This window comes from Salmo salar, chromosome 29, assembly GCF_965601325.2.
Source record: "Salmo salar chromosome 29, fSalSal1, whole genome shotgun sequence".
NCBI classification, from domain to species: domain Eukaryota; kingdom Metazoa; phylum Chordata; class Actinopteri; order Salmoniformes; family Salmonidae; genus Salmo; species Salmo salar.
In genome coordinates this window covers 43,954,864-43,977,570 of record NC_138319.1, presented here as the reverse complement: position 1 = coordinate 43,977,570, position 22,707 = coordinate 43,954,864, and the positions used below count along the sequence as shown (strand labels likewise).

Below are 22,707 nucleotides of genomic sequence, written 5' to 3'. Positions count from 1 at the left end.
TGCCATGGCGAACAAAAGATGTATTTGAACCAAACAAGAACACGATGTTACTGAATATCGATATTTATAATTCAAAGCCTGTGGCATGCCACTTTGGCGTAATAAAGCATTACTGGAAGTGAAAGGCAGAGCAACAATTCAAATTCAATATGCCACTTATGTCATGTTCAGCTGAGCTGAGACACGGCGGGTGGCAGTGAAGAGGAGACAGGGCTGTTAAAGCAGAGGAGACGGGGCTGTTACAGAACAGGATATGAGCTGAGACACAGCGGGTGGCAGGGGAAGAGGAAACAGGGCTGTTACAGAACAGGATATGAGCTGAGACACGGCGAGTGCTAGGGGAAGAGGAAAGCAGATGAAGCAGGGAGAGAGTTCAACACTCCAGATGAAGCAGGGGGCGTCAACACTCCAGATGAAGCAGGGGGCGTCAACACTCCAGATGAAGCAGGGAAAGAGTTCAACACTCCAGATGAAGCAGGGAAAGAGTTCAACACTCCAGATGAAGCAGGGGCGTCAACACTCCAGATGAAACAGGGCGAGGCGTCAACACTCCAGATGAAGCAGGGTGAGGCTTCAACACTCCAGATGAAACAGGGCGAGGCGTCAACACTCCAGATGAAGCAGGGCACGCTTTAACACTCCAGATGAAGCAGGGTGAGGCTTCAACACTCCAGATGAAGCGGGGAGAGAGTTCAACACACCAGATGAAGCAGGGAGAGGCGTCAACACTCCAGATGAAGCAGGGCGAAGCGTCAACACTCCAGATGAAGCAGGGTGAGGCTTCAAAACTCCAGATGAAGCAGGGTAGGAGTTCAACACTCCAGATGAAGCAGGGGAGGCGTCAACACTCCAGATGAAGCAGGGTGAGGCTTCAAAACTCCAGATGAAGCAGGGTAGGAGTTCAACACTCCAGATGAAGCGGGGAGAGAGTTCAACACTCCAGACTGAAGCAGGGCTAGAATTCAACACTCCAGATGAAGCAGGGAAAGAGTTAAACACTCCAGATGAAGCAGGGAGAGGCTTCAACACTACAGATGAAACAGGGAGAGAGTTCAACACTCCAGAAGCAGGGGGTGAGTGGTCAACACTACCTCTGCACATTTACAATCAACATTTACATGATACCTTGTTTCACTGTAGAAACAGCATTTGCATGGGGAAAGAGTTTTGATTTCAACAGTCAATCATGTCTCTGAGGCTCCAGTATATTAACATCAACAGACTCTTGAGCCTGTTGGACGAATTGTAAAAGATTTACTTGATTAATTGTATAAGTTAAAGTAGAATCAAATTGAGATGATCGTACTTTGATGCGAAAAGTGCAAATCAATCCCAGAACAACAGCAAAAGACCTTGTGAAGATGCTGGAGGAAACAGGTACAAAAATATCTATATCCACAGTAAAACGAGTCCTATATCGACATAACCTCAGCAAGGAAGAAGCCACTGCTCCAAAATCGCCATAAAAAAGCCAGACTACAGTTTGCAACTGCACATCGGGACAAAGATCGTACTGTTTGGGGAAATGTCCTCTGGTCTGATAGAAAAATAGAACTGTTTGGCCATAATGACCATCGCTATGTTTAGAGGAAAGAGTGTGTATAGACAGTAGTTATTAGGATGGTGTGTATAGACAGTATAGACAGTAGTTATTAGGATGGTGTGTATAGACAGTAGTTATATAGGATGGTGTGTATAGACAGTATAGACAGTAGTTATATAGGATGGTGTGTATAGACAGTAGTTATATAGGATGGTGTGTATAGACAGTATAGACAGTAGTTATATAGGATGGTGTGTATAGACAGTAGTTATATAGGATGGTGTGTATAGACAGTAGTTATATAGGATGGTGTGTATAGACAGTATAGACAGTAGTTATATAGGATGGTGTGTATAGACAGTATAGACAGTAGTTATATAGGATGGTGTGTATAGACAGTAGTTATATAGGATGGTGTATATAGACAGTATAGACAGTAGTTATATAGGATGGTGTGTATAGACAGTAGTTATATAGGATGGTGTGTATAGACAGTAGTTATATAGGATGGTGTGTATAGACAGTAGTTATACAGGATGGTGTGTATAGACAGTATAGACAGTATTTATATAGGATGGTGTGTATAGACAGTAGTTATATAGGATGGTGTGTATAGACAGTATGGACAGAATATGAATAGAAAAGGTGTGTATAGCAGTAGTTATATATGATTGTTATCACCATAATGAGGGGCCTCACTATTTGTTGGAGAGGGGGGAGAGAGGGGAGAGGAGGTATTTGGTATTTTATTAGGATCCCCATTAGCTGTTGCAAAAGTAGCAGCTACTCTTCCTGGGGTGCACACAGAACACAAAACATGAAACATAATACAGAATGACATAATACAGAAGGAACATCAGTAGACAAGAACAGAACTACATTAAAAAATAAATATAAAGGCACACATAGCCTACATTTCAATACATACACAAACTATCCAATAGGGGAGAGGGATTGTGCCATGAGGTGTTGCTTTATCTGTTTTTTAAACCAGGTTTGCTGTTTATCTGAGCAACATGAGATGGAACAGAGGTCCCTGCAGTAATGGCTCTATATAATACTGTACGCTTTCTTGAATTTGTTCTGGATTTAGGGACTGTGAAAATACCCCTGGTGGCATGTCTGATGGGGTAAGTGTGTGTGTCAGAGCTGTGTGTAAGTTGACTATACAAACAATTTGGGATTTTTAACACATTAATGTTTCTTATAAAAAGAAGAAGTGATGCAGTCAGTCTCTCCTCGACTCTTAGCCAAGAGAGACTGGCATACATAGTATTAATATCAGCCCTCTGATTACAATGAAGAGCAAGACATGCCGCTCTGTTCTGGACCAGCTGCAGCTTAACTAGGTCTTTCCTTGCAGCACTGGACCTCACAACTAGACAATAATCAAGATTAGACAAAACCAGAGCCTGCAGAACTTGTTTTTTGGAGTGTGGTGTCAAAAAAGCAGAGCATCTCTTTATTACAGCCAGACTTCTCCCCATCTTTACAATCATTGATTCTATAGGTTTTGACAGATTAAGGTCTAAGGTAACGCCAAGTAATTTAGTCTCCTCAACTTGTTCAACAGCCACACCATTCATTACCAGATTCAGCTGAGGTCTAGAACTTAGGTAATGATTTGTACCAAATACAATGCTCTTAGTTTTAGAGATGTTCAGGACCAGTTTATTACTGGCCACCCATTCCAAAACAGACTGCAACTCTCTGTTAAAGGTTTCAGTGACTTCATTAGCTGTGGTTGCTGACGCGTAGATGGGTGAATCATCAGCATACATGGACACACATGCTTTGTTTAATGCCAGTGGCAGGTCATTGGTAAAAATGGAAAAGAGTAGAGGGCCTAGAGAGCTGCCCTGTAGTACACCACACTTTACATGTTTGACATTAGAGAAGCTTCCATTATAGAAAACCCTTTGAGTTCTATTAGATAGATAGCTCTGACTCCACAATATGGCAGAGGTTGAAAAGCCATAACACATATGTTTTCTCAACAACAGGTTATGGTCAATAATATCAAAGGCTGCACTGAAATCTAACAGTACAGCTCCCACAATCTGCTTATTATCAATGTCTTTCAACCAATCATCAGTAATTTATGTCAGTGCTGTACATGTTGAGTGCCCTTCTCTATAAGCATGCTGAAAGTCTGTTGTTAATTTGTTTACAGAGAAAGAGCATTGTATTTGGTCAAAACACAATTTTTTTCCAACCGTTTGCTAAGAGCTGGCAACAAGCTGATAGGTCGGCTGTTAAAACCAGTAAAGGCTGCTTTACCACTCTTGGGTAGCGGAATAACTTTGGCTTCCCTCCAGGCCTGAGGACAAAGACTTTCCTCTCGTCTCAGATTAAAGATATGACAGATAGGAGTGGCTATAGAGTCAGATACCATCCTCAGTAACTTTCCATCTAAAGTTGTCAATGCCAGAAGGTTTGCCATTATTGATCGATAACAATAATTGTTCCACCTCTCCCACAATAACTTTACAAAATTCAAACTTGCAATGCTTTTCTTTCATATATATATATATATATATATATATATATTTTTATGCATGAATATGATGGCTCACTGTTCGTTGTTGGCATTTCCTGCCTAAGTTTGCCCACTTTGCCAATGAAATAATCATAAAAATAATTGCCAACATCAAATGGTTTTGTGTTGAATAAGCCATCTGATTTCGATGAAAGGTGGAGTTGAATGTCTTTCTGCCCATAATTTCATTTAAAGTACTCCAAAGTTTTCTTTCCATCATTCTTTATATCATTGATCTTGTCTTCACAATACAGTTTCTTCTTCTTTTTGTTGAGTTTAGTCACATAATTTCTCAATTTGCAGTTAGTCAGCCAGTTAGATGTACAGCCCGACTTATTAGCCACTCCTTTTGCCCCCATCTCTTTCAACCATACAGATGTTCAAGTCCCGATCAATCCATGGAGCCTTAACAGTTCTAACAGTTCTTAACAGGTTCATGTTTATCAATAATTGTAAAAAGCAATTTCATAAAATCATCAAGTGCAGTGTCTGGATGCTCCTCGTTAATCACGTCCTGACCAGTGAAAAGGGTAATTTGCCATAGTAGAATGGTCAGGGTGTGGCGGGGGGGTGTTTTGTGTGTTTTTTTTTTTTTTTGTTTCTAGGGGAATTTGTTCTAGTATTCTATTTCTATGTTTCATTTTCCATGTTTGGCCGAGTATGGTTTCCAATCAGAGGCAGGTGTCTTTCGTTGTCTCTGATTGGAAGCCATACTTAGGCAGCCTGTTTTCCTTTGGGTTTTTGGTGGCTGGTTACTTTCCATTTAGTTGTTGTACCTGACGGAACTGTTGAGTGTTTGTTATTTTGTTGTTTGAAGTCATTAAAATCCAGAGATGAGCACTATACACGCTGCACCTTGGTCTAATCCTTTTGACGCCTGTGACACTCATTAATCACATCAGACAAACATATAATTTTTACATCGTCCACATAAGAGTCACAGCGAAATTTTTGTATGATCTCTTATACACTATTTTGGGTCCAGCTTGTGGAACTTTGGCTTTCCTGGATATAACCACTATATTGTGATCATTGCATCCAATGGGTACGGATACAGCTTTAAAACAAAGTTCTACAGTATTAGTAAAAATGTGATCGATACATGTGGATGATCTTGTTCCTGTAGTGTTTGTAAACACTCTGGTAGGTTGATTAATACTCTGAACCAGATTACAGGCACTGGTTACAGTAAAAAGCTTCCTGTTGAGAGGACAGCTTGATGAAAACCAGTCAATATTCAGGTCCCCAAGAAAGTAGACCTCTCTGTTTACATCACATACACTATCAAGCATTTCACACATATTATTTAGATACTGACTGACTGTGTAACTGACTGACCAGTAGACACCAGGGACTAAATCTGACTGATTTAGTCTCAGCTGCCATGAAACCAAGCATGCAGTGAGACTTCAGGACCAGGATTTCATAAACAATTCTAACCTCACTCCCCCTCTTGTCTCCCCTTTCAGTTTCCATTGATGACGTCGACTCTGTGCGTAAGGGCCGCCAGTCGGAGGGTCTTCAGAAGCACACAGAGGCCCACGTGGAGGACCTCTGTTTCTCCATCATCTTTAAGGGCCGCAGGAGGAACCTGGACCTGGTGGCGACCTCGGCGGAGGAGGCTAGGCAGTGGGTCAATGGTCTGGAGAAGATCCTCTCTAACGTGAAGAAACTCAACCGCCAGCAGACGAGCGAGCAGTATCCACTTTCGTTAATCTGCTTCCTTTGCAATTCACAACTAAAACATTGTTTAGTTACTTGGGGTTACAAATCAGAAAATAGTTATCCAGCCTATTCAGTATACTGGATTCCCATCTATAATGTTTATAGGTCAACATTTAAGCTCCGAGCAACTGGTTGCTAGCAATTTATGCTATTCTTCAATAACACAAACTCCAAAGAAAATCAGGGGGAGAAAAATAGGTTTATTTGAGAAGGACAAATCAAAGGGGGTGACACTCTAGACCCAAACTGTTATAGACCCATATCCATCCTGCCCTGCCTTTCTAAAGTCTTCCAAAGCCAAGTTAATAAACAGATCGCTGACCATTTCGGGTCCCACCTTGCCTTCTCCGCTGTGCAATCCGGTTTCCGAGCTGGTCAAGGGTGCACCTCAGCCACGCTCAAGATACTAAACGATATCATAACCGCCATCGATAAGAGACATTACTGTGCAGCCGTCTTCATCAACCTGGCCAAGGCATTCGACTCTGTCAATCACCATATTCTTATCGGCAGACTCAATAGCCTTGGTTTCTCAAATGACTGCCTCGCCTGGTTCACCAACTACTTCGCAGACAGAGTTCAGTGTGTCAAATCAGAGGGCCTGTTGTCCGGACCTCTGGCAGTCTCTATGGGGGTACCACAGGGTTCAATTCTCAGGCCGACTCTTTTCTAAGTATCTATCAACGATGTCGCTCTTGCTGTGGGTGATTCCCTGATCCACCTCTACGCAGACGCCACCATTCTGTATACATCTGGCCCTTCCTTGGACACTGTGTTAAAACCTCTTTGGGGTAGGTGGGATGCTAGCGTCCCACCTGGCCAACATCCAGTGCAATTGCAGAGCGCGAAATTCAAAATTCAAAATTCGTAATATTAAACATTCTTGAAAATACAAGTGTTATACATCAGTTAAAAGCTTAACTTCTTGTTAATCCAGCCGCTTTGTCAGATTTCAAAAAGGTTTTACGGCAAAAGCATACCATGCGATTATCTAATGACAGCGCCCCGCATACAAAAGCATTATAAACATTTTCCAAACAAGCAGAGGCGTCATGAAAGTCAGAAATAGCGATAAAATAAATCACCTACCTTTGAAGATCTTCCTCTGTTTGCAATCCAAAGGGTCCCAGCTACATCACAAATGGTCGTTTTGTTCGATAAAGTCCTTCTTTATATCCCAAAAAAGTCAGTTTAGTTGGCACGCTTGATTCAGTAATCCACCCAAAAGATACCAATAAACTTTGTCCAAACAAGTCAAACAACATTTCTAATCAATCCTCAGGTAACCTAATATGTAAATAATTGATAAAATTTAAGACGGAGAATAATATGTTCATTACCGGAGATAAATAACGAAGTGTGCGCCCTCACTGATGCGCGCCACAATACTACAGCCAAAATGGGAGCCACCTAGAAAAACTACAAATTCCAGCTAATTTTTCAAAAAACAAGCATGAAACTCTTTCTAAAGACTGTTGACATCTACTGGAAGCCCTAGGAACTGCAATCTGGGAGGTATTCCTTTGATATTCCCATAGACAGCCATTATAATGAGTGGTGAGCTCAACAACAAAAAAATTCCCGGATGGATTCTCCTCGGGTTTTCGCCTGCTATATCAGTTCTGTTATACTCACAGACATTATTTTAACAGTTTCGGAAACTTTAGAGTGTTTTCTATCCAATACTACCAATTATATGCATATCCTAGCTTCCGGGGCTGAGTAACAGGCAGTTTACTTTGGGCACCTCAGTCATCCAAACTTCCGAAGAAGTTTTAACTACCCTCCAAACAAGCTTCAATGCAGGGCCTCCCGGGTGGCGCAGTAGTCTAAGGCACTGCATTGCAGTGCTAGCTGTGCCACCAGAGGTTCTGGGTTCGCGCCCAGGGTCTGTCGCAGCTGGCTGTGACCGGGAGGCCCATGGGGCGACGCACAATTGGCCCAGTGTCATCCAGGTTAGGGAGGGTTTGGCCGGCAGGCAGGCTGGGTGCAGTGCACGCTGACCAGGTGTACGGTGTTTCCTCTGACACATTGGTGCAGCTGGCTTCAGTGTTGGATGTGTATTGTATCAAGAAGCAGTGCGGTTGGGTTGTGTTTTGGAGGATTCATGGCTCTCGACCTTCGCCTCTCTCGAGTCCGAGTCTGTCTGCAGCGACAAGATACCACGGAAAAAGGGGTAAGAAACCTCCAAACGAGCTTCAATGCTATACAACACTCCTTCCGTGGCCTCCAACTGATCTTAAACGCTAGTAAAACCAAATGCATGCTTTTCAACCGTTCGCTGCCCGCACCCGCCCGCCCGACTAGCATCACTACCCTGGACGGTTCTGACCTAGAATATGTGGACAACTATAAATACCTGGGTGTCTGGTTAGACTGTAAACTCTCCATCCAGACTCACATTAAACATCTCCAGTCCAAAATCGGATCTGGAGTCGGCTTTCTATTTCGCAACGGGGCCTCCTTCACTCACGCCGCCAAACATACCCTGGCGATGTCATCTGCAAAATAGCTTCCAATACTCTGCTCAGCGGGCTGGATGCGGTCTATCACAGTGCCATTGTCCATTTGGAAGACCCATTTGCGACCAAGCTTTAACATCCTGACTGATGTCTTGAGATGTTGCTTCAATATATCCACATAATCCCGATAACAACACCCACCCATAGCACGCGCTCCAGCAGGTATATCTCACTGGTCATCCCCAAAGCCAACACCTACTTTGGCTGCCTTTCCTTCCAGTTCTCTGCTGCCAATGACTGGAACGAATTGTAAAAATCGCTGAAGCTGGACACTTATATTTCCCTCACTAACTTTAAACATCAGCTATCTGAGCAGCTAACCGATCGCTGCAGCTGTACATAGGCCATCTGTAAATAGCCCATCCAATCTACCTACCTCATCCCCATATTGTTTTTATTTACTTTTCTGCTCTTTTGCACACCAGTATCTCTACTTGCACATCATCACCTGCTTATCTATCACTCCGGTGTTAATCTGCTAAATTGTAATTACTTTGCTACTATGGCCTATTTGTTGCCTTACCACCTCACGCCATTTACACACACTGTATATAGACTTTCTTTTTTTCTATTGTATTATTGACTGTATGCTTGTTTATTACCTGTGTAACTCTGTGTTGTTGTTTGTGTCAAACTGCTTTGCTTTATCTTGGCCAGGTCGCAGTTGTAAATGAGAACTTGTTCTCAACTGGCCTACCTGGTTAAATAAAGGTGAAATAAAAAAAAAATTATAAAATGTTATGCTGGGAGGTAGATGTTCAGTCCCCTGTCCTCAGCTTTTCTCCACCGAACAATCGAACAGGATGCCATTTATAACCCCCCACCCTAACCTGGGATTGACCAATCAGAAGTCCTTGCAGTACAACTTGGCTAATGGCCAAATAACAAGTATCCTGCCCCCGACTCAATGTACAGACCAATTACAACGTGACACACGTCGCTCTGAGTTCAGCAGTGTCATTCCACAGATTCTAACAGTTGTTGAACTGAAACCCAACTCATATTTACAATTCGCTATTAACCGTTAGTACTCTCGTTTTTAGTCCTCTCATCCTCTGCGTTGTGTATTTATCTTTGACACATTCCTACATGGTGAATGATTGATCCTTAAATCTGGGCGTATTAAAGCTGGATCTTCAACTGTATGAGGAAAGCAGACAAGAACAAGGACAACAAGATGACTCTGAAGGAGCTGAAACACTTCCTCCGTCAGATCAACATCGAGGTGGACGACATGTACGCTGAAGTGCTGTTTGCAGTGAGTGGACAGCTACAGTTGGTCAATGACTTACAAGGATGGTGTTATAGACTCTGTACAGGCAGCTCCTAATGCAGTTCTGCCGTGTTCCTGTATGTATATGGGTTTCATTTAAGGTTATGCTATGTCTCAAAGCATTTTACTTTGTCTGAGGAGGAACTCAATGTACTATATCTCTTTAGTACTGTTTTGTTAATGATCTTGTCCTACAGAAATGTGACAAGTCTAACTCGGGCTCCCTGGAAGGTCCTGAGATCAAACACTTCTATGACCTGCTGGTATATCGCGAGGAGATCGATGTGATCTATGGGAAGTACGCCACTACGGGGGAGCAGATGAGTGTCAAAGACCTGCTCAACTTCCTGCTGAACGAGCAGCGTGAGGTGGCCACCATGGAGGACGCTGTAAGACTCATAGAGAGATACGAGCTGGACGATTCAGGTGAGAGATGCTCTAGTACTGACTCAATACGAGCTGGATGACTCAGGTGAGGAGAGATGCGGGCTGCTCCGGCTGGAGCTCGGGAGGGGGCGGGCTGCCCGGCGGAGCCGGGGGGGGCGGGACTGACCCGAGCTGGATGACTCAGGTGAGGAGAGATGCTGTGGTACTGACTCAATACGAGCTGGATGACTCAGGTGAGGAGAGATGCTGTGGTACTGACTCAATACGAGCTGGATGACTCAGGTGAGGAGAGTGCGGGCTGCCACGAGCGGAGCCAGGGGGGGCGCCAGCCCTTCATGAACTCACTATATAAGGGAGCATGTACACTGAGTGTAGAAAACATTAAAAACACCTGTTCTTTCCATGACAGACTGACCAGGTGAATCCAGGTGAAAGCTATGATCCCTTATTGATGTCCACTTGTTAAATCCACTTCAATCAGTGTAGATGAAGGGGAGGAGACGGGTTAAAGAAGGATTTTTACGCCTTGAGACAACTGAGACATGGATTGCGTGTTCCAGTCAGTGGGTGAATGGGAAAGACCAGTTTGAGTGTGTCAAGAATTGCAACGCTGCTCGGTTTTTCACACTGAAAAGTTTCCCGTGTCTATCAAGAATGGTCCACCACCCAAAGGGCATCTAGCCAACTTGACACAACTGTGGGTCAACAAGGGCCATTATCCCTGTGGAACGCTTTCGACACCTTGTAGACCCCCATGCCCCGACGAATTGAGGCTGTTCTGAAAAGGGGGTACAACTCAATATTAGGAAGGTGTTCCTAATGTTTTGTACACTCATTTTACCGTACGTAAGAATGCAGTATTCGATGGCAGCATACAGTTTTATGGTATTTTATGAATGTGCTAAAATACTTTGTGCATTTCTGAGGCACCTTTTCTAATGTAAGCTGAATGATATAGAATGCCTTCAGAAATGATTAATTCCTCAACTTGATACTTTTTTACATTTTAAATAAATGAAATACAGAAATGTCTTATTTACATAAGTATTCACACCCCTGAGTCAATACATGTTAGAATCACCTTTGGCAGCGATTACAGCTGTTGAGTCTTTATGGGTAACTCTTTAAGATTTCCACACCTGGATTGTGCAACATTTGCCCATTATTCTTCTCAAAATTCTTCAAGCTCTGTCAAATTGGTTGTTGATCATTGATAGACAAACTTTTTTCCAGGTCTTGCAATAGATTTACAAGCAGAATTAACTCAACCACTCAGGGACATTCACTGTCTACTTGGTAAGCAACTCCAGTGTATTTTTGACCTTGTGTTTTAGGTTATTGTCCTGGTGAAAGTTGAATTCATCTCCCAGTGTCTTTTGGAAAGCAGACTGAACCAGGTTTTCCGTGTTCTGTGCTTAGCTCCATTCCATTGCTTTTTTTATCCTGAAAAACTGCCCAGTCCTTATAGAACAAGCATACCCATAACACAGTGGTGGTCGGTGCCTTTTAAGATCGGGTCGATCATTTTTTTTTTTTATGAGCATGGCCTTATTTCTATTACAGTATATTAGGTAACTGTCATTCATATTCCATTCACCCAGTTCAATGTAACAGTGATGGGTTTAGGATACTGTCCTTCACCCAGTTCAATGTAACAGTGATGGGTTTAGGATACTGTCCTTCACCCAGTTCAATGTAACAGTGATGGGTTTAGGATACTGTCATTCACCCAGTTCAATGTAACAGTGATGGGTTTAGGATACTGTCCTTCACCCAGTTCAATGTAACAGTGATGGGTTTAGGATACTGGTCCTTCACCCAGTTCAATGTAACAGTGATGGGTTTAGGATACTGTCCTTCACCCAGTTCAATGTAACAGTGATGGGTTTAGGATACTGTCATTCACCCAGTTCAATGTAACAGTGATGGGTTTAGGATACTGTCCTTCACCCAGTTCAATGTAACAGTGATGGGTTTAGGATACTGGTCCTTCATATTCACCCAGTTCAATGTAACAGTGATGGGTTTAGGATACTGTCATTCACCCAGTTCAATCTAACAGTGATGGGTTTAGGATACTGTCATTCACCCAGTTCAATGTAACAGTGATGGGTTTAGGATACTGTCCTTCATATTCACCCAGTTCAATGTAACAGTGATGGGTTTAGGATACTGTCCTTCATATTCACCCAGTTCAATGTAACAGTGATAGGTTTAGGATACTGTCCTTCATATTCACCCAGTTCAATGTAACAGTGATGGGTTTAGGATACTGTCCTTCATATTCACCCAGTTCAATGTAACAGTGATGGGTTTAGGATACTGTCCTTCATATTCACCCAGTTCAATGTAACAGTGATGGGTTTAGGATACTGTCCTTCATATTCACCCAGTTCAATGTAACAGTGATGGGTTTAGGATACTGTCCTTCATATTCACCCAGTTCAATGTAACAGTGATAGGTTCAGGTTAATTTACAGTATTCTTTATATCATTGATCTTGTCTTCACAATACAGTTTCTTCTTCTTTTTGTTGAGTTTAGTCACATAATTTCTCAATTTGCAGTAAGTCAGATGTACAGCCCGACTTATTAGCCTTATTATTTCCTTTATCCCCATCTCTTTCAACCATACAGTTTTTCAATTCCTCATTAATCCATGGAGCCTGAACAGTTCTAACAGTCAGTTTCTTAACAGGTTCGTGTTTATCAATAATTGGAAGAAGCAATTTCATAAATTCATCAAGTGCAGCATCTGGATGCTCCTCATTAATCACATCAGACCGACAAATAGTTTTTGCATCATCCACGTAAGAGTTACAGCAAAATCTTTTGTATGATCTCAGAGTCAATGTGGAGGCTATATACAGGGGGTACCGGTACAAAGTCAATGTGGAGGCTATATACAGGGGGTACCGGTACAGAGTCAATGTGGAGGCTATATACAGGGGGTACCGGTACAGAGTCAATGTGGAGGCTATATACAGGGGGTACCGGTACAGAGTCAATGTGGAGGCTATATACAGGGGGCACCGGTACAGAGTCAATGTGGAGGCTATATACAGGGGGTACCGGTACAGAGTCAATGTGGAGGCTATATACAGGGGGTACCGGTACAGAGTCAATGTGCGGGGTTCAGGTTAGTTGAGGTAGTATGTTTTTTATTTCACCTTTATTTAACCAGGTAGGCCAGTTGAGAACAAGGTCTCATTTACAACTGCGACCTGGCCAAGATAAAGCAAAGCAGTGCGACACAAACAACAACTCAGAGTTACACATGGAATAAACAAACATACAGTCAATAACACAATAGAGAAGTCTATATACAGTGTATGCAAATGAGGTAAGATTAGGGAGGTAAGGCAATAAATAGGCCGTAGTGGTGAAGTAATTACAATTTAGCAATTAAACGCTGGACTGATAGACGTGCAGAAGATGAATGTGCAAGTAGAGATACTGGGATGCAAAGGAGCAAAACAAATAACAATCCAGGGATGAGGTAGTTGGATGGGCTATTTACAGATGGGCTGTGTACAGGTGCAATGATCTGTGAGCTGCTCTGACAGATGATGCTTAAAGTTAGTGAGGGAGATGAGTCTCCAGCTTCAGTGATTTTTGCAATTCGTTTTTGCAATGTACATGTAGGTAGAGTTAATTAAAGTGACTATGCTTAGATGACAACAGAGAGTGGCAGTGGTGTGGAGAGGGGAGGGGGGGGGGCAATGTAAATAGTCCAGGTAGCCATTTGACTAGATGTTGAGGAGTCTTATGACTTGGGGGTAGAAGCTGTTTAGAAGCCTCTTGGACCTAGACTTGGCGCTCCGGTACCGCTTGCCGTGCGGTAGCAGAGAGAACAGTCTATGACTTGGGTGCTGGAGTCTTTGACAATTTTTAGGGCCTTCCTCTGACACCGCCTGGTATATGTACTGGTGATGTACTGGGCCGTTCGCACTACCCTCTGTTGTTATATCCTTGTATTGCTACTGCTGTATCATCAAAGTAATTATCTAAGTGAGTCTCAGAAATGGCTAATATATGAATGTTATCTGATGTTAGCAAGTTATTGATTTCATGAACCTTATTTCTAAGGCTACATATATGAATATGGGCTATTTTCAGCCCTTTCCTGGGTAGCTGATCAGAGAGACATAATATGGAAAAGAAAGAGAAAAACTATACATTCAGCAGTCCATTAATGAATTGGTGTGTGTGTGTGTGTGGGCTGCGGGGTTGAAGCTACAAACCCATAGGCTTGGCTCTCTCATCCCTTCCAGGCTTCTGGGAGGGATGGTGGACAATGAGCCTGTCATAGCAGATGTAAGCAATGTCCCAACACACTCTGGCAGCTTTCATGGCTGGGATCAGTTCTTTCCTCTTCTGGCGCACAGCTTCAGGATGGTCCTGCTCTTTCCAGAACAGCTACCTTGTCCTTAAATCTCAGGAACTTGACCACTATCGGCCTGTGCCTGTCACCTGGGCCTGTGGTGGGTTTTCCAATCCTGTGGGTGCGCCCCACCTCAATCTTCCTGTGGTCCATCTTGAATTTCTCAGAGATAATTTCCCTCACTTTGTCCTCAGACTCCGTCCAGGTCTCATGTGGAGATTCTGCAATTCTGTCCACAACCATATTGTTCCACCTTGATTGTCCCTCGAGTCTGATTTATCTGTCATTGTTATCATGGATTCACACACAGAACTGATGTCCTCTCTCAATGACTTACAGGTTGCTGTCATCTTGCCGTTCTCCTGTTCCAACTCATCGAGCTGAGCCTGGGAGAACTATAAACTGTTCTTCAGGTCCTGGACCTCTCTGGTCAGATTGTCCATTCTTTTATTAGTAGAATCCATGAGTATTTGACAAAACTCTTGAAGCAATTTTCTTGTTGTAACAACTGCTTGTAGGTCAATGTTTGTTCATTTAAAAGATCATTCCCGCGTGACAGAGAGACACCACTGTCCTTAACGGTACTCCCGCCGGCTTCGGTCTTTGTCATGGTAGCTAGCAGGGTAGGTTACGCTGTTACTTCTCGCAGTTCCAGACAGGGCAGGTCACAGGGAAGATTGAAAACAACAAACAGCAGGGATCTAAACAGCCACAAACCCGGGACAATCGTGGTCCAAGCCACAATGGGAGACAGCATCGCGGGCTGTGTTCAAGAAAAACCCACTAGCTTTATATGCAGCTAGCTAGCAGCTAGGCTAGCTGCGACGCCAAATAGCTCCTCAGACCTGTCCTTGGTCGGCAGGATCACTGGAAAGAGACAAGCGGTCCCAGCAACTGATGCCGACAGCGTCAAGGGATCCAAACTAAGAAGCTAGCTAGCTACCAAGAACTTTACAATACACTTTCAAACAACAAACTTAAAAAATAAATAAAAACAAGCTTTTCCTCGTACAACAGGAAGTGTAATATTATCATCATACTGAGGGACCTCACCATACCATATTACCACCATACTGAGGGACCTCACCATACCATATTACCACCATACCATATTACCACCATACCATATTATCACAATACCATATTACCATATTACCACCATACCATATTACCACCATACCATATTACCACCATACCATATTACCACCATACTGAGGGACCTCACCATACCATATTACCACCATACCATATTACCACCATACCATATTACCACCATACTGAGGGACCTCACCATACCATATTACCACCATACCATATTACCACCATACTGAGGGACCTCACCATACCATATTACCACCATACCATATTACCACCATGCCATATTATCACCATACTGAGGGACCTCACCATACCATATTACCACCATACCATATTACCACCATACTTATGTGCCAATACAATATATACTGCTCAAAAAAATAAAGGGAACACTTAAACAACACAATGTAACTCCAAGTCAATCACTCTTCTGTGAAATCAAACTGTCCACTTAGGAAGCAACACTGATTGACAATCAATTTCACATGCTGTTGTGAAAATGGAATAGACAACAGGTGGAAATTATAGGCAATTAGCAAGACACCCCCAATAAAGGAGTGGTTCTGCACAGACCACTTCTCAGTTCCTATGCTTCCTGGCTGATGTTTTGGTCACTTTTGAATGCTGGCGGTGCTTTCACTCTAGTGGTAGCATGAGACGGAGTCTACAACCCACACAAGTGGCTCAGGTAGTGCAGCTCATCCGGGATGGCACATCAATGCGAGCTGTGGCAAGAAGGTTTGCTGTGTCTGTCAGCGTAGTGTCCAGAGCATGGAGGTGCTACCAGGAGATAGGCCAGTACATCAGGAGACGTGGAGGAGGCCGTAGGATGGCAACAACCCAGCAGCAGGACCGCTACCTCCGCCTTTGTGCAAGGAGGAGCAGGAGGAGCACTGCCAGAGCCCTGCAAAATGACCTCCAGCAGGCCACAAATGTGCATGTGTCTGCTCAAATGGTCAGAAACAGACTCCATGAGGGTGGTATGACAGCCCGACGTCCACAGGTGGGGGTTGTGCTTACAGCCCAACACCGTGCAGGACGTTTGGCATTTGCCAGAGAACACCAAGATTGGCAAATTCGCCACTGGCGCCCTGTGCTCTTCACAGATGAAAGCAGGTTCACACTGAGCACATGTGACAGACGTGACAGAGTCTGGAGACGCCGTGGAGAACGTTCTGCTGCCTGCAACATCCTCCAGCATGACCAGTTTGGCGGTGAGTCAGTCATGGTGTGGGGTGGCATTTCTTTGGGGGGCCGCACAGCCCTCCATGTGCTCGCCAGAGGTAGCCTGACTGCCATTAGGTACCGAGATGAGATCCTCGGACCCCTTGTGAGACCATATGCTGGTGCGGTTGGCCCTGGGTTCCTCCTAATGCAAGACAATGCTAGACCTCATGTGGCTGGAGTGTGTCAGCAGTTCCTGCAAGAGGAAGGCATTGATGCTATGGACTGGCCCGCCCGTTCCCCAGACCTGAATCCAATTGAGCACATCTGGGACATCATGTCTCGCTCCATCCACCAATGCCACGTTGCACCACAGACTGTCCAGGAGTTGGCGGATGCTTTAGTCCAGGTCTGGGAGGAGATCCCTCAGGAGACCATCCGCCACCTCATCAGGAGCATGCCCAGGCGTTGTAGGGAGGTCATACAGGCACGTGGAGGCCACACACACTACTGAGCCTCATTTTGACTTGTTTTAAGGACATTACATCAAAGTTGGATCAGCCTGTAGTGTGGTTTTCCACTTTAATTTTGAGTGTGACTCCAAATCCAGACCTCCATGGGTTGATAAATTGGATTTCCATTGATTATTTTTGTGTGATTTTGTTGTCAGCACATTCAACTATGTAAAGAAAAAAGTATTTAATAAGATTATTTCTTTCATTCAGATCTAGGATGTGTTATTTTAGTGTTCCCTTTATTTTTTTGAGCAGTGTATATTGCTATTTTATGATTATACAGTACCAGTCAAAAGTTTGGACACACCTACTCATTGAAGGGTTTTTCTTTATTTTTACATTGTAGAATAATAGTGAAGACATCAAAACTATGAAATAACACATATGGAATCATATAGTAACCAAAAAAAGTGTTAAACAATTCAAAATATATTTTATATTTCAGATTCTTCAAAGTTGCCACCCGTTGCCTTGACGACAGCTTTGCACACTCTATTACAATGTAGACAATGGTCCCAAAAAAAAATAAGAAAAACCCTTGAATGAGTAGGTGTGTACAAACTTTTGACTGGTACTGTATATTTATTGCGATTCGATATTGTGATTTTATTGTGTTTCGATGTTCCAAACATATTGCTCAACATGTCTGATGCAGAGTGACCAGATTCAACCATGAGAACAACAATGATGTCTGATATGTACCTGTACTGATTTCTTCCCCAAACATTAGTACATACACTGAGTGTACAAAACATTAGGAACATTAATTCTATTTTTATTTAACCTTTATTTACATCTGCTTTTTCCATGACACACTGACCAGGTGAATCCAGGTGAAAGCTAGGAGCCCTTATTGATGTAATTTGTTAAATCCACTTCAATCAGTGTAGATGAAGGGGAAGACACAAGTTAAAGGATTTTTAAGCCTTGAGACAATTCAGACATGGATTGTGTATGTGCCATTCAGAGGTTGAATGGGCAAGACAAATGTAATTGCCTTTGAACGGGGTATGGTAGTAGGTGCCAGGAGTGTTTGAATGTGTCAAGAACTGCAACTCTGATTGGTTTTTCATGCTCAACAGTTTCCTGTGTGTATCAAGAATGATCCAACACCCAAAGGACATCCAGACAACTTGACACAACTGTGGGAAGCATTGGAATCAAAATGGGCCAACATCCCTGTGGAACGCTTTCGACACCTTGTAGAGTCCATGCCCCCGACGAATTGAGGCTGTTCTGAGGGCAGGGGTGACGCAATATTTGGACAGTGTTCCTAATGTTTTGTACACCCAGTGTATATATAAAGTGTGTAAAACTGTGAAAGTGAAAGTCACCCTGTAAAATAAAACTTGTTTGGTTTTAAGTATACTTAAGTATCAAAAGTAAATGCTATTAATAATTTCTAATTCCTTATATTAAGCAAACCAGATGGCACAATGTTCTTTTTCATTGATAGCCAGGGGCACACTCAGACGTCATTTACAAACTAAGCATTTGTGTTTAGTGAGTCCGCCAGATCAGAGGCATTAGCAGAGTTTCTCTCGCAGAGCCAGGCAGGGCTTCTCTCACAGAGCCAGGCAGGGCTTCTCTCACGCAGCCAGGCAGGGCTTCTCTCACAGAGCCAGGCAGGGCTTCTCTCACGGAGCCAGGCAGGGCTTCTCTCACAGAGCCAGGCAGGGCTTCTCTCACGGAGCCAGGCAGGGCTTCTCTCACAGAGCCAGGCAGGGCTTCTCTCACAGAGCCAGGCAGGGCTTCTTTCACAGAGCCAGGCAGGGCTTCTCTCGCAGAGCCAGGCAGGGCTTGTCTCACAGAGCCAGGCAGGGCTTCTCTCTGTATGGTAATAGCTTTGATACATGGATGGTGTGGTAATATGGTAATATAGATGCATATATCAAAAGCAGCTCTCATACCTCAAATAGTTGTTGTTTTTCTCAGTATCTTCAGACTGAATATCCTCTCCGTCCTCTCCATTGTCATTTTGGAGAATAACGGACAGACAAGAATCCAACTTTGCCGCCTCACTGAATGGAAATACCAGATTTTATTCAGGTGGCTATTATTTGTTATTGAACCAGTAAACTCTCAAGATCAATACATTTCTATTCAGCCTATGAGACCCCTCAGACAGTAGAAAGGGTGTAGAAGAACATCAATGGGACTTTCATAGTTTATCAAAGATCTCTTATTTGGTGTGAAGGCATCCCATTAACTAATTCCCTCAAATTCAATTCTGGACCTCAAAGCCAGTGCAACTGCTTTAAAAAAAAATTCTTCCCCTCTAGACGGGGGGGACTGATTTAGACCTGGGACACCAGGTGGGTGCAATTAATGATCAGGTAGAACAAAAAACCAGCAGGCTCCATACCTCGTAGGGTAAGAGTTCAATACACCTGGTCTAGTGGGTGATTTATGTCTACATGATCCATAAAAACAGTAAATATATACTGAGTGAGCCAGTCAATTCACATATCACGCGTTAGAGAGTTATACATCCTTAATAAAAAGGGTTTAGTAGCAGAGATCAGAACAGTACGAAAAACATCCAACAGGCTTTAGAGGCTAGAGGAGAACATGTTGCATCCGGAGACATAAAGCAAATAGAAGAGATGAGTCAGCAGCATCTGAGGTGAGAGGATTAGGATGCTGGTGCAGTCTCGGTATTATTCGGTGGTCCTCGACTATAAAGAGCTCGTGATGGACTAGTGACTCATATCACGACCACCGTGTGATGGAGCCGCGGTCAGTAGAAGCACCGGGATAGGTTAGGGCTGAACCGGGAGAGGCGAAAGGTTTTGACCTGAACTGCCGCCGAGATGAAACACCGGGAAAGGCGCGAGATTAGGGCTGAACTGACAGGCGTGACTGGAGGTTCGGGTCATGCTTTGTACAAAATTCTTAAATCCTGTATATGGAACCAAAGCCTGTGCCTAAGGCTATCGGGCAAACCATAAGATGCTAGTTATTGGACATGAATTACGCGCAAAATACGCATTTGGTTACCTAACGTTATTAGCCTACCACCCATTCTTGCGAATTCGTTATGTACACAAACCAAATGTAATTTGTAACAACACACAATTACTTAATGATTTACAGCCCCGTACTGTGTCCACAAATGCTTATAAAATCTTTGTAAGCTAGTTATACTGTAAAAACAACGTCGTCTAGCCTACTATCAGAATATTATTTACTCAACAAAATCAAGCCAAAGCATATCGTATTTGTCATACACATACATATTGTTTTTTATCATAAATTCAATAGAGTCAGTGCATTTAGACTAGATAACGATATCTCAGGCTACTTACCGTGGAGATGGCGCAGCGGACCACCAATATAAATGTAAAATAAATTGAAGCATCCATCCTGTCGTTTGAGTGGTGACACGTTTGAATGTCGTTAATGTTTTACAAACTCCTGGACACAAACCAAACTCCGGGACGTTTCCAACTCGTATTCCAACAAACAATTTGAAATAAAAGTTTTCTTTATGCAGAGATCGCCCCAGCGAATCGGCTTGACAGACGGGCCGTGGAACACAACTTCTCCTCGGTGGAACACAACTACCGCTCTGTGGTGACAGTGCACCTTGCGCACTGAAGCCCTTCGTCCGGCACGTCGCAATAGTTTCATGTAATGGTTTATATATACATATATATACTAGATGACACATAGGGGGCGCTGTGTTGAAGCCGCCGCACCTCCATATCGGTACCAGAACTGTAAAAATATTTAGAAAGCTATAGAAATACATGTATTAATGTCTACATTCATTTTTGCCACGTTTATTATATTACAGACATCTTAATGCATACTTTGAAATTATATTTGTGAGCTAAACATTAAACATATCAAAAGATTTTCCTTAAAGTATATATTTTTTGATCGCTAATGTTACTGTCCCCACCATAACTAAACAGTTCTTAAAAACATTTAATTTTGTCCTTGAAAAGATCAATTGAAATGCTGTATACCATTCATGTAGGACTGATCTACTGGGGAGTCCCAATATGGCTTCATAGCGGTTCAATGGCCAATACATACAGTTGAAGTCAGAAGTTTACATACACTTAGGTTGGAGTCATTAAAACTCGTTTTTTAACCACTCCACAGATTTCTTGTTAACAAACTATAGTTTTGGCAAGTCGGTTAGGACATCTACTTTGTGCATGACACAAAATCAAAAGAAATCAGCCAAGACCTCAGAAAAAAAATTGTAGACCTCCACAAGTCCGGTTCATCCTTGGAAGCAATTTCCAAATGCCTGAAGGTACCACGTTCATCTGTACAAACAATAGTACTGTAACGGTTTTGACTTGAGGTTATCATTTATAGGGGTGCCAGGTAGGTTGTGCCTACCAGAGAAAATATTGGTTTCTCCTTTTGGTTTAGGAGGGAATGAGTCCCATCTGGTCCGTCAAGTCTACACCAATACAAAGGACTCATGTAAAAGACAGGATGGAAATACACTTTTCATAAACCCTTAAAACATTGGAAAGAACTTCAAAAACAACTGTATTCTTTTGCGTGGGTTGTATTAACAACATAAATGATCACACACACACAACAATATACAATAATGAGCTTTAAACAGCTCTGGTTCCTCCAGAAATGTCCTGTACCTCGGGCCTAAAGAGTCCAGCCCGGTAAAGGAGTTCAGGGAACTCAAGTGACCTTAGTCACGCAATGTTTGTCTGTTCATACCAGTGCAGCGTAAACCCAGTATCAATCACAATAAAAATTCAGGGCCGTCACACACACCCTCCCCTGGAAAAAGCCGACCATTGCCCTGGAAGGCACATCTTGGTCGAGGAAACCGAGAAAGGTCTCCTCATCACTTTCCTCTACAAAAATATTCATGACTTTTTGGAGCTCACGCTCCTCAGCCGAGGGGTCACAGGAGTTAAGGCGTGAGACTTCTGGGTCTGGGAATCCGAGAAAAGTCTCCTCACTTTCCTCTTCAAAGATATCCAGGACCTTGCGGCGCTCAATCTCCTCCAATTCCTCAGCCGAGGGGTAACAGGCCTTAAGCCTGAGACATGGACAACGCGCATATCTTCACATGTGTCCTCTTTCACCACTCGGTAGTTCAAAGGGCCTCTCTGCTCCACAATCCTATATGGTCCTTGCCATTTAGGAGCGAGCTTGGCCGAGAAGAATTGTTCAGCTTTTGAATAAGGATGAGAGCGAAGCCACACCCGATCACGAAGCTGGAACTGCATGTCTCGTCTCATAATTTCTCTTCTGCCTGATTCGAGCCTGGATCATGTTCTTTGAGACAAGAGCTCTCAAGTCGTGGAGATGGACTACCTGGTCATAGCAAGCAGCGTCTGGAGTAACCTGCTGGGGCTGTAGCACCATCTCCAAGGGTCCTCGGAAGGGACGACTCAGGTTCAGCTCTGCAGGTGTGACACTGAGATGTTCAGAAAAATTCAGGGCCATCACAGTACGCAAGTATAAACACCATCGGACCACGCAGCCGTCATACCCTCAGGAAGGAGACACGTTCTGTCTCCTAGAGATGAACGTACTTTAGTACAAAAAGTGCAAATCGATCC

General features: G+C 43.3%; 1 protein-coding gene across 1 annotated transcript; it reads left to right on the top strand.

Moving 5' to 3' along the window:
• The first annotated feature begins 644 nt into the window (after positions 1-644).
• Positions 645-20,749, top strand: LOC123731550 (1-phosphatidylinositol 4,5-bisphosphate phosphodiesterase delta-1). The gene is made up of 5 exons (XM_045710829.2): positions 645-804; positions 5,552-5,780; positions 9,458-9,587; positions 9,800-10,028; positions 20,646-20,749. The coding sequence occupies exons 1-5, from the start codon at positions 645-647 to the stop codon at positions 20,747-20,749; spliced, it is 852 nt and encodes a 283-aa protein (XP_045566785.2).
• The last annotated feature ends 1,958 nt before the right edge of the window (positions 20,750-22,707 follow it).